At 42.6% G+C, this 14,624-nt stretch overlaps 1 protein-coding gene across 1 annotated transcript in view; it reads left to right on the top strand.

Annotated features, from left to right (window-relative positions):
• Positions 1–3,667: 3,667 nt before the first annotated feature.
• Positions 3,668–14,624, top strand: part of LOC138854780 (glycine receptor subunit alpha-4-like) — a 128,560-nt gene continuing 117,603 nt past the window's right edge. The window contains exon 1 of the mRNA XM_070099834.1: positions 3,668–3,824. Coding sequence (XP_069955935.1) covers positions 3,705–3,824 — 120 coding nt within the window. The 5' untranslated portion in view covers positions 3,668–3,704. The remainder of the gene's footprint in view (positions 3,825–14,624) is intronic.

The raw sequence follows: 14,624 nt of genomic DNA on the forward strand, positions 1-14,624 counted from the left end.
GTAAGTTTTCTAAGATTCTTTTGGTGCAAAATTATAAATTTTTGCATTAACATTAATGAAAAAATATATCTTTAAACGTATAAGAGAAAATTTCAGAAAGGAATTAATTTTAAATGAGTTCTTGCTAATTGACCCGTTTTACATATTCGGCACGACATATATATATATATATATATATATATATATATATATATATATATATATATATATATATATATATATATATATATATATATATATATATATATATATATATATATATATTTATATATATATATATATATATATATATATATATATATATATATATATATATATATCCTCTCTACCAGTCATTTAATTCTCATCCTCTCTATACATACTGTACACATAATTCTCATCCTCTCTATACATACTGTACACATAATTCTCATCCTCTCTATACATACTGTACACATAATTCTCATCCTCTCTATACATACTGTACACATAATTCTCATCCTCTCTATACATACTGTACACATAATTCTCATCCTCTCTATACATACTGTACACATAATTCTCATCCTCTCTATACATACTGTACACATAATTCTCATCCTCTCTATACATACTGTACACATAATTCTCATCCTCTCTATACATACTGTACACATACATTATACAAACGCATCAGTCATTCATTCTATCACTTCCTCCTCATCTGATTATCTCATCAAAATATTCATTACATTCATCCCCGCTGTTCCCCCACACTCACTTACCTTATCTCTCTCTTTCCTAATATAACTTCCCAAGTTTTTTCATCCTAACCAGTTTCATTTTCAGTGTGTCAAGCAAGAAAATTCTGTCTCCATTTTAGAAAGGATTTACTTGTAATAAACGTCGCTTTAGTTATAGTTATTTATAAGTATCAAACTTACTTATGTGCCTGAGAATTGAGTTACTTAAATTTCTTTCTCAAGGATTCACATAACTTAATTCCCTTGGTTGGGTTATTTGGTTTGAAGCCTATCGACTACACAAGGGTCATTAATGGATTCATGTCCCTTGTATACCACTAGTCACGTATACTTTAAAATCTAAAATAAGAGTCAAGGCAAACTCCCAGAGATATACACTCCTCCATGGATATACACCGAGGTATACACACCTCGATGTATGCAAACTCACCACTTAATTTTTTCAACGATTTCAATATTTCCATTTTTTCTTTCAAGTTACTTAGAGAAAATGGATGTCCAGTTCTATCCTCTGGATATTTTAGCCACTTTCTACAACACATTCAGAAATCATGCCTGACTGGCGAAAGAGCTTTGCTGATTGGCCACTCTCAGCTTGGTAGTGGTTGCTGTGAGAATTTTGTTTATTGGCCATCCAGAAAGCTTTATTGACCACTCAGAGATTAGATTTTTGGCCCCTCAGAAAGCGTGAAATATTGAACATTCAGAAGAGCTGTTGGCCTCTCACATATTAAATTACTTGCTAATTTGATATTAAACTACTGGCCATTCAGATTTTAAATTACGGTTCATCCATATTTAAATTACTGACCACTCAGCTAAAATTTACAACTACTTGTAGATCTTAAAACTGCTGGCCAGTTAGCTGAAGTTACTGACCGCTCAGCTTAAATAACTGGCCACTCAGCTAAAATTACAAGCCACTCAGAGGACATTCACGAGACAGCTGGTGACGCTAGTCCACACCACCACTGGAGGTCATCACTCAGCTACGATGACAGAACACTTCCAGTCGACCACCTCATCCTCTAGACTCATTAGCAGTTAATTCTTCTATATTTTTTGAGCCCGCAGTCAGGGGGCAGGTCATTACAGACACGATAGAACCCGCAGAAAAGGGTAGAAAGTGTTCTAAGTATAAATATTGTAACGCACTTGCCTCAGTATAAATAATTACATTGAAGCTTAGTACATATGTCGTGTCCTAGCTGAATAAATGCATTGTTCTGCAGTTTTCAACTGTGATATACCTGTATAAAGAGGAACATGTAAGACTAACAACAATGTACGTAAATCAGTCATTTTCAGTACCAACAAAATGATGAATCAGAGACATGTACAACACCAGGGTATCTTTACTTGTAGACGTTTCACCATCCAGTTGGTTCATCAGTACAACACATGGATATAAAAGAAATATATATACAGTAAATAGTGGAATATAAGGTAATCAGTTCCTTAGCATAAGCTTAGCTGCAAGGCCATAATGACTCTGGAAGAAAGTATTGCGGAGCCTGTGTATCACTGGGGGTGACACTGTGTACCAACACCCATGTGTATACCAGCTACTTAATACAATCTTTCTACACTGGTGGACGAATCATCTCAATAAGACGAAATAATCCACAAACTGTGTTTTATAAAGTCCCCTCAAGGAAGGTTCCTTGATGTTGGTGAGGGGCTCTTGATTTAGGGAATTGGATCTGTGCTCCAGTTCCCCGAATTAAGCCTGAATGCCTTCCACATATCCCCCCCCAGGCGCTGTATAATCCTCCGGGTTTAGCGCTTCCCCCTTGATTATAATAATAATAATAATGTGTTTTACAAAGTTACTAGTGGAGCCTTATTACAGTCCTGAGACCAAAAATTGTTTAGTGTTTGTTAGAACTGTACTGCAGAGTGAACACTAATGCACTGACTCTCCACGAATAACCTGCACATAGAAGTCTGATATTTATGACGACATATCCGTTCGATTTGGACCATTAACAGGTCACACAGAAACGCGAAGGGAAGGGAGCCAGTACATACACGAGTGAAGAGCGGGGCCGGGAGTAATAGAAGGAGAGGTAGAAGTGTAATTATACAAGTAGTGGAAGAAATAGTAGTGGAAGTAATAGTAGTTAGAGTGGTGGTAGTAGTAGTAGTAGTAGTAGTAGTAGAAGAAGTAGTAGTAGTAGTAGTAGTAGAAGCAGCAGTAGTAGTAGTAGTAGTAGTAGTAGCAGTAGAAGCAGTAGTACTAGTAGTAGTAGTAGTAGTAGTAGTAGCAGTAGAAGCAGTAGTAGTAGTAGTAGTAGTAGAAGCAGTAGTAGTAGTAGTAGTAGTAGTAGTAGTAGAAGCAGTAGTAGTAGTAGTAGTAGTAGTAGTAGTAGTAGTAGTAGTAGTAGTAGTAGTAGTAGTAGAAGCAGTAGTAGTAGTAGTAGTAGTAGTAGTAGTAGAAGCAGTAGTAGTAGTAGTAGTAGTAGTAGTAGTAGTAGTACAAGCAGCAGCAGTAGTAGTAGTAGTAGTTGTAGTAGTAGTAGTGCAACAATGGCAATTAGAAGGGAGTAGTGGTAGTAACACAAGAGAATCCTAGACCAAAAATTCTGGTTCCTGGCCTGATTGATTCCAGGTATTTCAACTTTTTACTGAAGACAATTGATTGAGTTTAGTCATTAAGTTAGTACTTTGTTAGATTAAAATATGTTATCCACTTATCTACCAACCTGAAGCATTGGCTTGATTACCCACCTACGTACCCACTAACGCTAACCTAAATACCTACTTGCAGACCCTAACTACCAACCTTCAGACCCTAACTATCAACATAGAGACCCTAAATACCAACTACAGACCCTAACCACAAACTTATCCACCCTATCCACCAACCTACCCACCCTAACCACCAACCTATCCACTTACCTTACTAAGTGACTCCTTCACCGTCTCAGGAGTGCGTGTGGAGGCAGCGTGAACGACGGACCTCTGGAGTTCCAGGATATAATGCCAGACAACCCCAGGGACTATGACAAGATGGCACCTCCAAAGGGGGGAAACGACCCCATTACAGTTTATTTTCATGTTACAGTCATGAGTCTCGACTCCATTGATGAGAGTTCCATGGTGAGTAGTGTGTGTGTGTGTGTGTGTGTGTGTGTGTGTGTGTGTGTGTGTGTGTGTGTGTGTGTGTGTGTGTGTGTGTGTGTGTGTGTGTGTGTGTGTGTGTGTGTGTGTGTGTGTGTGTGTGTGTGTGTGTGTGTGCGTGTGTGGTAGTGTGTGTGTGTGTGTGGTAGTGTGCGTGGTAGTGTGTGTGGTAGTGGTAGTAGTAGTGGTAGTTTGTGTGGTGGTGGTAGTGTGTGTGGTGGTGGTAGTATGGTGGTAATAGTGTGGTGGTGGTAGTGTGGTAGTAGTAGTGTGGTGGTGTTAGTGTGGTAGTGGTAGTGTGGGGGTAGTAGTGTGGTGGTGATAGTCTGGTGGTGGTAGTGTGGTGGTGGTAGTGTGATGGTGGTAGTGTGGTGGAAGTAGTGTGGTGATAGTAGTGTGGTGGTGGTAGTGTGGTGGTGGTAGTGTAGTGGGGGTAGTAAGGTGGTAGTAGTGCGGTGGTGGTTGTGTGGTGGTGGTAGTATGGTGTTGGTAGTGTGGTGGGGGTAGTGAGGTGGTAGTAGTGTGTTGGTAGTAGCGTGGTGGTGGTAGTTTAGTGGTGGTAGTGTGGTGGTGGTAGAGTAGTGGTGGTAGTGTAGTGGTGGTAGTGTAGTGGTGGTAGTGTAGTGGTGGTAGTATGGTGGTGGTAGTGTGGTGGTGTTAGTGTGGTGTTGGTAGTGTGATGGTGGTAGTGTGGTGGAAGTAGTGTGGTGGTAGTAGTGTGGTGGTGGTAGTGTGGTGGTGGTAGTGTAGTGGGAGTAGTAAGGTGGTAGTAGTGCGGTGGTGGTTGTGTGGTGGTGGAAGTATGGTGTTGGTAGTGTGGTGGGGGTAGTGAGGTGGTAGTAGTGTGTTGGTAGTAGCGTGGTGGTGGTAGTTTAGTGGTGGTACTGTGGTGGTGGTAGAGTAGTGGTGGTAGTGTAGTGGTGGTAGTGTAGTGGTGGTAGTGTAGTGGTGATAGTGTGGTGGTGGTAGTGTGGTGGTGGTAGTGTGGTGGTGATAGTGTAGTGGTGGTAGTGTGGTGGAGGTAGTGTAGTGGTGGTAGTGTGGTGGTGGTAGTGTAGTGGTGGTAGTGTAGTGGTGGTAAAGTACTGGTGGTAGTGTAGTGGTGGTAGTGTAGTGGAGGTAGTGTAGTGGTGGTAGTGTAGTGGTGGTAGTGTGGTGGTGGTAGTGTAGTGGTGGTAGTGTGGTGGTGGTAGTGTGGTGGTAGTAGTGTAGTGGTGGCAGTGTAGTGGTGGTAGTGTGGTGGTGGTAGTGTGGTGGTGGTAGTGTAGTGGTGGTAGTGTGGTGGTAGTAGTGTAGTGGTGGTAGTGTAGTGGTGGTAGTGTAGTGGTGGTAGTGTGGTGATGGTAGTGTGGTGGCGGTAGTGTGGTGGTGGTAGTGTAGTGGTGGTAGTGTAGTGGTGGTAGTGTGGTGGTGGTAGTGTGGTGGTGGTAGTGTAGTGGTGGTAGTGTGGTGGTGGCAGTGTGGTGGCGGTAGTGTAGTGGTGGTAGTGTAGTGGTGGTAGTGTGGCTGTGGTAGCGTAGTGGTGGTAGCGTGGTGGTGGTAGTGTAGTGGTGGTAGTGTAGTGGTGGTAGTGTGGCTGTGGTAGTGTAGTGATGGTAGTGTGGCTGTGGTAGTGTAGTGGTGGTAATGTGGCTGTGGTAGTGTAGTGGTGGTAGTGTGGCTGTGGTAGTGTGGTTGTGGTAGTGTGGCTGTGGTAGTGTAGTGATGGTAGTGTGGCTGTGGTAGTGTAATGATGGTAGTGTGGCTGTGGTAGTGTAGTGGTGGTAGTTTAGTGGTGGTAGTGTAGTGGTGGTAGTAGTGTGGCTGTGGTAGTGTAGTGGTGGTAGTGTGGCTGTGGAAGTGTAGTGGTGGTAGTGTGGTTGTGGTAGTGTAGTGGTGGTAGTGCAGTGGTGGTAGTGTGGTTGTGGTAGTGTAGTGGTGGTAGTGTGGCTGTGGCAGTGTAGTGGTGGTAGTGTGGCTGTGGTAGTGTAGTGGTGGTAGTGTGGCTGCGGTAGTGTAGTGGTGGTAGTGTAGTGGTGGTAGTGTGGCTGTGGTAGTGTAGTGGTGGTAGTGTGGCTGTGGAAGTGTAGTGGTGGTAGTGTGGCTGTGGTAGTGTAGTGGTGGTAGCGTAGTGGTGGTAGTGTGGCTGTGGTAGTGTAGTGGTGGTAGTGTGGCTGTGGTAGTGTAGTGGTGGTAGTGTAGTGGTGGTAGTGTAGTGGTGGTAGTGTAGTGGTGGTAGTGTAGTGGTGGTAGTGTAGTGGTGGTAGTGTGGCTGTGGTAGTGTAGTGGTGGTAGTGTAGTGGTGGTAGTGTAGTGGTGGTAGTGTAGTGGTGGTAGTGTGGCTGTGGTAGTGTAGTGGTGGTAGTGTGGCTGTGGTAGTGTAGTGGTGGTAGTGTAGTGGTGGTAGTGTAGTGGTGGTAGTGTGGCTGTGGTAGTGTAGTGGTGGTAGTGTAGTGGTGGTAGTGTGGCTGTGGTAGTGTAGTGGTGGTAGTGTAGTGGTGGTAGTGTAGTGGTGGTAGTGTGGCTGTGGTAGTGTAGTGGTGGTAGTGTAGTGGTGGTAGTGTGGCTGTGGTAGTGTAGTGGTGGTAGTGTAGTGGTGGTAGTGTGGCTGTGGTAGTGTAGTGGTGGTAGTGTAGTGGTGGTAGTGTAGTGGTGGTAGTGTGGCTGTGGTAGTGTAGTGGTGGTAGTGTAGTGGTGGTAGTGTAGTGGTGGTAGTGTGGCTGTGGTAGTGTAGTGGTTATAGTGTAGTGGTGGTAGTGTAGTGGTGGTAGTGTAGTGGTGGTAGTGTAGTGGTGGTAGTGTGGCTGTGGTAGTGTAGTGGTGGTAGTGTAGTGGTGGTAGTGTAGTGGTGGTAGTGTAGTGGTGGTAGTGTAGTGGTGGTAGTGTAGTGGTGGTAGTGTGGCTGTGGTAGTGTGGCTGTGGTAGTGTGGTGGTGGTAGTGTAGTGGTGGTAGTGTAGTGGTGGTAGTGTAGTGGTGGTAGTGTGGTGGTGGTAGTGTAGTGGTGGTAGTGTAGTGGTGGTAGTGTAGTGGTGGTAGTGTAGTGGTGGTAGTGTGGCTGTGGTAGTGTAGTGGTGGTAGTGTAGTGGTCCTAGCGTGGTGGTGGTAGTGTAGTGGTGGTAGTGTAGTGGTGGTAGTGTATTGGTGGTAGTGTAGTGGTCCTAGCGTGGTGGTGGTAGTGTAGTGGTGGTAGTGTAGTGGTGGTAGTGTAGTGGTGGTAGTGCAGTTGTGGTAGTGTAGTGGTCCTAGCGTGGTGGTGGTAGTGTAGTGGTGGTAGTGTAGTGGTGGTAGTGTAGTGGTGGTAGTGTAGTGGTGGTAGTGTAGTGGTGGTAGTGTAGTGGTGGCAGTGTAGTGGTGGTAGTATAGTGGTGGCCGTGTAGTGGTGGTAGTGTGGTGGTAGTAGTGTGGTGGTGGTAGTGTAGAGGTAGTGTAGTGGTGGTAGTGTAGTGGTGGTAGTGTAGTGGAGGTAGTGTAGTGGTGGTAGTGTAGTGGTGGTAGTGTAGTGGTGGTAGTGTAGTGGTGGTAGTGTGGCTGTGGTAGTGTAGTGGTGGTAGTGTAGTGGTGGTAGTGTAGTGGTGGTAGTGTAGTGGTGGTAGTGTAGTGGTGGTAGTGTAGTGGTGGTAGTGTAGTGGTGGTAGTGTGGCTGTGGTAGTGTAGTGGTGGTAGTGTAGTGGTGGTAGTGTGGCTGTGGTAGTGTAGTGGTGGTAGTGTAGTGGTGGTAGTGTGGCTGTGGTAGTGTAGTGGTGGTAGTGTGGCTGTGGTAGTGTAGTGGTGGTAGTGTGGCTGTGGTAGTGTAGTGGTGGTAGTGTAGTGGTGGTAGTGTAGTGGTGGTAGTGTAGTGGTGGTAGTGTAGTGGTGGTAGTGTAGTGGTGGTAGTGTAGTGGTGGTAGTGTAGTGGTGGTAGTGTGGTGGTGGTAATACTGTAGAGGACACACTGCATGTGTTTATACATTTGTCATGTATTTTTAAATAGAATTTGGCATATGGTTATTTTTCATATTAAGCCAAACAACGTAATTTTTTTTCTATTTTACCATATATGTACAAAGCGAAATACATCAAAAATTGTGTGAAAAAATGGGTGAAAAATACGTCAGATTCCTTTTTATTTATATAACATTTGCGTATTTAAGTTTGCTACGTATTTATTCCCCCTTCATTTTTCCCTTCTTTATTTTCGGTTTCTTCTGTTTCTTCTATTAACAAACAGACTGACACACACACACACACACACACACACACACACACACACACCTACGATCGACCATTCCCAAGCTACTCAGAAAGGATCGAAGGAGAGGTAGTTCCACTACTTTGGATCAAGAGCCCTTCACCGCTGCCAAGGCACCGTGAAGAGACCTCGACTTCTCAATTGTATATACTCCTAGCTAAGCCCCGAGTCCCATCACATTGAAATCACTCACCATCACACTAAAATCACTTTCCATCACAGTGAAATCACTCTCCGTCACTCTACAATCACTCTCCGTCACTCTACAATCACTCTCCGTCACTCTACAATCACTCTCCGTCACTCTACAATCACTCTCCGTCGCTCTACAATCACTCTCCGTCACTCTACAATCACTCTCCGTCACTCTACAATCACTCTTCGTCACTCTACAATCACTCTCCGTCACTCTACAATCACTCTCCGTCACTCTACAATCACTCTCCGTCACTCTACAATCACTCTCCGTCACTCTACAATCACTCTCCGTCACTCTACAATCACTCTCCGTCACTCTACAATCACTCTCCGTCACTCTACAATCACTCTCCGTCACTCTACAATCACTCTCCGTCACTCTACAATCACTCTCCGTCACTCTACAATCACTCTCCGTCACTCTACAATCACTCTCCGTCACTCTACAATCACTCTCCGTCGCTCTACAATCACTCTGCATCAGGCTAACATTACTCTTCAAATTACACGCCCCTTCATTAATTCTCCCCGTCAACATTAGCTCACTAATGGAGTATTTAACTTTTCAGATTACTTTATTAAGGGAGGTTCACTTTCTTTTCACGAAATTTATTCAACGCGTTCAGGCATGAAAGATGTGAATGCGTTTTCTTGGAGTGTATTTCAGCGTCGACGCTTCAGCAAGGGTGAGAGGGAGGGAGGGAGGGAGGGAGAGAGTGAGGGAGGGAGGGAGAGAGGGAGGGAGGGAGGGAGGGAGAGAGGGAGGGAGGGAGGGAAGGAGAGAGAGTGGGAGAGAGTGAATGAGTGAGGGAGGGAGGGAGACAGGGAGTGGCAGATTGAGAGACAAAAAGACAGAGAGATCACTCACACTCCATTATTCTTATACACACTGTTCTTATATACACTCTTGTGTTCCATTGCTCCAGAGCAGCGCCTCTAGTTAGTAATCTATTACTGTCATAATTAGATAAATCCCTGGAAGCCTCTAATGGCCGAGGCTTCTCACAATACATATAAAAGCTGATTAATATATATATATATATATATATATATATATATATATATATATATATATATAAATGTGTGTGTGTGTGTGTGTGTGTGTGTGTGTGTGTGTGTGTGTGTGTGTGTGTGTGTGTGTGTGTGTGTGTGTGTGTGTGTGTGTGTGTGTGTGTGTGTGTGTGTGTGTGTGTGTGTCTGTGTGTGTGTTTGTGTGTCTTTGTCTGTGTTTGTGTGTATCATCATACTTTGTCACATGTCCTCTCCCCTTCCTCTTCATTTTCCATTGCCTCTCCTCTCCCTTCTTTCCTAAGCCGGGACGTGAGAGAAATGAGGTTATGGAAATGAGCTGCAATCTTCCTAACACCAGTGTTTGCCTCTCAGCTCCACAAACACTGACAGAAACTTACTTTAAAAAACGTCTTCCAGCACATTATTTTGTCCATTATGTGTCATGACTCGTCTCAGTGTCACACATAATACACACACTCACAGACACACAGACACACACACACACACACACACACACACACACACACACACACACACACACACACACACACACACACACACACACACACACACACACACACACACACACACACACACACATACACACACTCACCAGTCCTTAGTTCTAGCCACAGTTAATCTTTGGTAGCAGAGCAGGTGTTGCGCAACTTAACATTAAGATCGACAACACCCTAATTGCCAGACATAATGAGGGCAAATTACTTGGCCTATACCTCGACAACAACCTAAATTTCAGCACCCATATCCAACACATAACAAAAAAAGTATCCAAAACGGTGGGGATCCTCTCCAAGATACTATACTACGTGCCGCAAACTGCCCTTCTCACGCTATACCATTCACTTATATATCCATACCTCACCTATGCTATCTGTGCTTGGAGTTCAACTGCAGCAACACACCTAAAGCCAATAATAACCCAACAAAGAGCCACAGTAAGAATAATCACCAAATCCCATCCCTGGCAACACACCCCCTCCCCTCTTCATAGATCTAAACTTACTCCCTGTTCAGAACATCCACACTTACCACTGTGCAATCTATATCTACAGGACCTTAAATTCAAATATTACCCTTGACCTAAAACGCTTTCTTGATAGTTGTGACAGGATCCACAGGCATAACACCAGACACAAACATCTCTATGACATTCCCCGTGTTCGACTAAACCTTTACAAAAATTCAATGTATTTCAAAGGACCTAAAATCTGGAACACCCTACCTGAAAACTCTAGAACTGCAGACACATTCATCACTTTCAAAACTACAGTTAGAAAACATCTTATCTCCCTGACAACTAACTACATGATAACCACTTGGTGGTTCACAATTACACTCACTCACCCACTGACTATAAACCCAGAAATACTAATCTTAATCTTAAAATAATAAATCCTAACTAGTCATAAGTGTGCCTATGATACTCCAATATAGACACTTTGTAATGTGCCAAAACAAAAGCATTCACATTGCTAAACTCACAAATTATAATGTAGTCACTTAGCCTTAATACCATAATCTGTAAGGATTTACTGTTAAGAATTAATCTAAGTCTGCCCGAAATGCCTAGCCATGCTAGGTGTCCTAGTGGCCCCCTCTGTAATTAGTATTTTATAACATGTAAACCACACAATATCCAAAACCTGTAAACCCCACATTGTAACCCTTATAGAGAATAAACTTGAACTGAATTGAATTGAATTGAAGAATACTGAGAGAGAGAGAGAGAGAGAGAGAGAGAGAGAGAGAGAGAGAGAGAGAGAGAGAGAGAGAGAGAGAGAGAGAGAGAGAGAGAGAGAGAGAGAGAGAGACAGAGACAGAGAGAGAGAGAGAGAGAGAGAGAGAGAGAGAGAGAGAGAGAGAGAGAGAGAGAGGGAGAGAGAGAGAGAGAGAGAGAGAGAGAGAGAGAGAGAGAGAGAGAGAGAGAGAGAGAGAGAGAGAGAGAGAGAGAGAGAGAGAGAGAGGAGAGAGAGAGAGAGAGAGAGAGAGAGAGAGAGAGAGAGAGGAGAGAGAGAGAGAGGAGAGAGAGAGAGAGAGAGAGAGAGAGAGAGGAGAGAGAGAGAGAGAGAGAGAGAGAGAGAGAGAGAGAGAGAGAGAGAGAGAGAGAGAGAGAGAGAGAGAGAGAGAGAGAGAGAGAGAGAGAGAGAGAGAGAGAGAGAGAGAGGAGAGAGAGAGAGAGAGAGAGAGAGAGAGAGAGAGAGAGAGAGAGAGAGTAGAGACAGAGAGAGAGAGAGAGACAGAGAGAGAGCAGAGAGATAGAGAGAGAGAGAGAGAGAGAGAGAGAGAGAGAGGAGAGAGAGAGAGAGAGAGAGAGAGAGAGAGAGAGAGAGAGAGAGAGAGAGAGAGAGACAGAGAGAGAGAGAGAGAGAGAGAGAGACAGAGAGAGAGAGAGAGAGAGAGAGAGAGAGAGAGAGAGAGAGAGAGAGAGAGAGAGAGAGAGAGAGAGAGAGAGAGAGAGAGAGAGAGAGAGAGAGACAGGAGAGATAGAGAGAGAGAGAGGAGAGAGAGAGACAGAGAGAGAGAGAGAGAGAGAGGAGAGAGAGAGAGAGAGAGAGAGAGAGAGAGAGAGAGAGAGAGAGAGAGAGAGAGAGAGACAGAGAGAGAGAGAGAGAGGAGAGAGATACAGAGAGAGAGAGAGAGAGAGGAGAGAGAGAGAGAGAGAAGAGGAAAGAGAGAGAGAGAGAGAGAGAGAGACAGAGAGAGAGAGAGAGAGAGAGAGAGACAGAGAGAGAGAGAGAGAGAGAGAGAGAGAGAGAGAGAGAGAGAGAGAGAGACAGAGAGAGAGAGAGAGAGAGAGAGAATATAACAACACATAAAAGATTCAACATATATCAAATACATCATAAAATCAAATATTTATTCCACCACCTAGTCAAAATCTCTTTCTATAATAAAAAAAATGTAAGCCTTCATTTTAACAACGTTTCGCGCGCCAGAGGGAGCGAAACGTTTCCGCATTATGCTGCGTTACGTTATATTGCGTTATATCTGCCACTTCCTGGTACGAAATTAAGATAATATACAGGAGAGAGTTCATTTCTCGTGTCAGTACTACTGAGTACCGCCAGTGGTGCTTTGAAGACCACCTGATCCAAGGAACTGGAGCAGTCCTACACTTGTATCATACCTGGTCACCTCCCTGTTTCCATGTGCTGTGTGACCCACACGGGTTTAGCTATCTCATAATAATAGTAATAACAATAACAATATTAAGAGCAACAAAAAAAATAATTAAAATATTTTTATTATTGTTCTTCTTATTATTATTATAATTATTTTTATTATTATTATTATTATTATTATTATTATTATTATTATTATTATTATTATTATTATTATTATTATTATTATTATTATTATTATTATTATTATTATTATTATTATTATTATTATCGTTATTATTATTATTGTTATTATTATTATTATTATTATTATTATTATTATTATGATTATTATTAGTAGTAGTACCATTATTATTACCATTATTATTATTATTATTATTATTATTATTATTATTATTATTATTATTATTATTATTATTATTATTATTATTATCGTTATTATTATTATTGTTATTATTATTATTATTATTATTATTATTATTATTATTATTATTATTATTATTATTATTATTATTATTATCGTTATTATTATTATTGTTGTTATTATTATTATTATTATTATTATTATTATTATTATTATTATTATTATTATTATTATTATTATTATTATTATTATTATTATCGTTATTATTATTATTGATATTATTATTATTATTATTATTATTATTATTATTATTATTATTATTATTATTATTATTATTATTATTATTATTATTCACGTTCAACATTGTGATCAGTGCCAGAAAATGTTAAACAATCCACTAAAACCTTCACTATAGCTTTTAATCATGGTCAGCATTATTTTTCACTAAGTGAAATCAAGGATCATACGTCCCTTGATTTTTCTCGCGTAAGAGAAATCAGGAATCATACGATCCTCAGGTCCTCGTAAGAGAAGCGAGAGGACTCAACCAATTGTTAGTGAGCAGTTTCTTAAGTCAACAGTGATCAAAAGAATTTCTGAGAACTTTTGGAGGCGGGGACTTAAATGGTGAGTGTGTGTGTGTGTGTGTGTTTGTGTACTCACCTAGTTGTGGTTCCTGGGGTCGAGTCATAGTTCCTGGCCCCGCTTCTTCACTTGCCGCTACTGGGTCACTCTCCCTGCACCATGACCTTTATCATACCTCTGCTTAAAGCTATGAATAGATCCTGCCTCCACTACATCGCTTCCCAAACTATTCCACTTCCTGACAACTCTGTGACTGAAGAAATTCTTCCTAAGGTACCTGTGATTCATCTGTGTCTTCAACTTCCAACTGTGTCCCCTTGTTGCTGTGCCCCATGTCTGGAACATTCTGTCTCTGTCCACCTTGTCAATTCCTCTCAGAATTTAATATGTCGTTATCATGTGTGTGTGTGTGTGTATGTGTGTGTGTGTGTGTGTGTGTGTGTGTGTGTGTGTGTGTGTGTGTGTGTGTGTGTGTGTGTGTACTCACCTAGTTGTACTCACCTAGTTGAGGTTGCGGGGGTCGAGTCCGAGCTCCTGGCCCCGCCTCTTCACTGATCGCTACTAGGTCACTCTCCCCGAGCCGTGAGCTTTATCATACCTCTGCTTAAAGCTATGTATGGATCCTGCCTCCACTACATCGCTTCCCAAACTATTCCACTTACTGACTACTCTGTGGCTGAAGAAATACTTCCTAACATCCCTGTGATTCATCTGTGTCTTCAGCTTCCAACTGTGTCCCCTTGTTACTGTGTCCAATCTCTGGAACATCCTGTCTTTGTCCACCTTGTCAATTCCCCTCAGTATTTTGTATGTCGTTACCATGTCCCCCCTATCTCTCCTGTCCTCCAGTGTCGTCAGGTGTGTGTGTGTGTGTGTGTGTGTGTGTGTGTGTGTGTGTGTGTGTGTGTGTGTGTGTGTGTGTGTGTGTGCGTGTGTGTGTGTGTGTGTGTGTGTGCAAAGTCATGGAGAAGATAATCAGGAGAGTGGTGGAGCACCTAGAACGGAAAAAGCTTATTAGCGACAACCAACACGGATTCAGGGAAGGCAAATCCTATGTCACAAACCTACTGGAGTTTTATGAGAAGGTAATGAAAGTAAGACACGAAAGAGACTACAAGAAGGCCTTCGACACAGTTCCCCTCAAGAGATTAATGCAGAAACTAGAGGATTAGGCACCTATAACAGGAAGGGCACTGCAGTGGATCAGAGAATAACTGACAGAGAGACAACAACGAGTCATGGTACGTGACAACGTGCCAGACTGGGCGCC

This window comes from Cherax quadricarinatus, chromosome 69, assembly GCF_038502225.1.
Source record: "Cherax quadricarinatus isolate ZL_2023a chromosome 69, ASM3850222v1, whole genome shotgun sequence".
NCBI lineage: Eukaryota > Metazoa > Arthropoda > Malacostraca > Decapoda > Parastacidae > Cherax > Cherax quadricarinatus.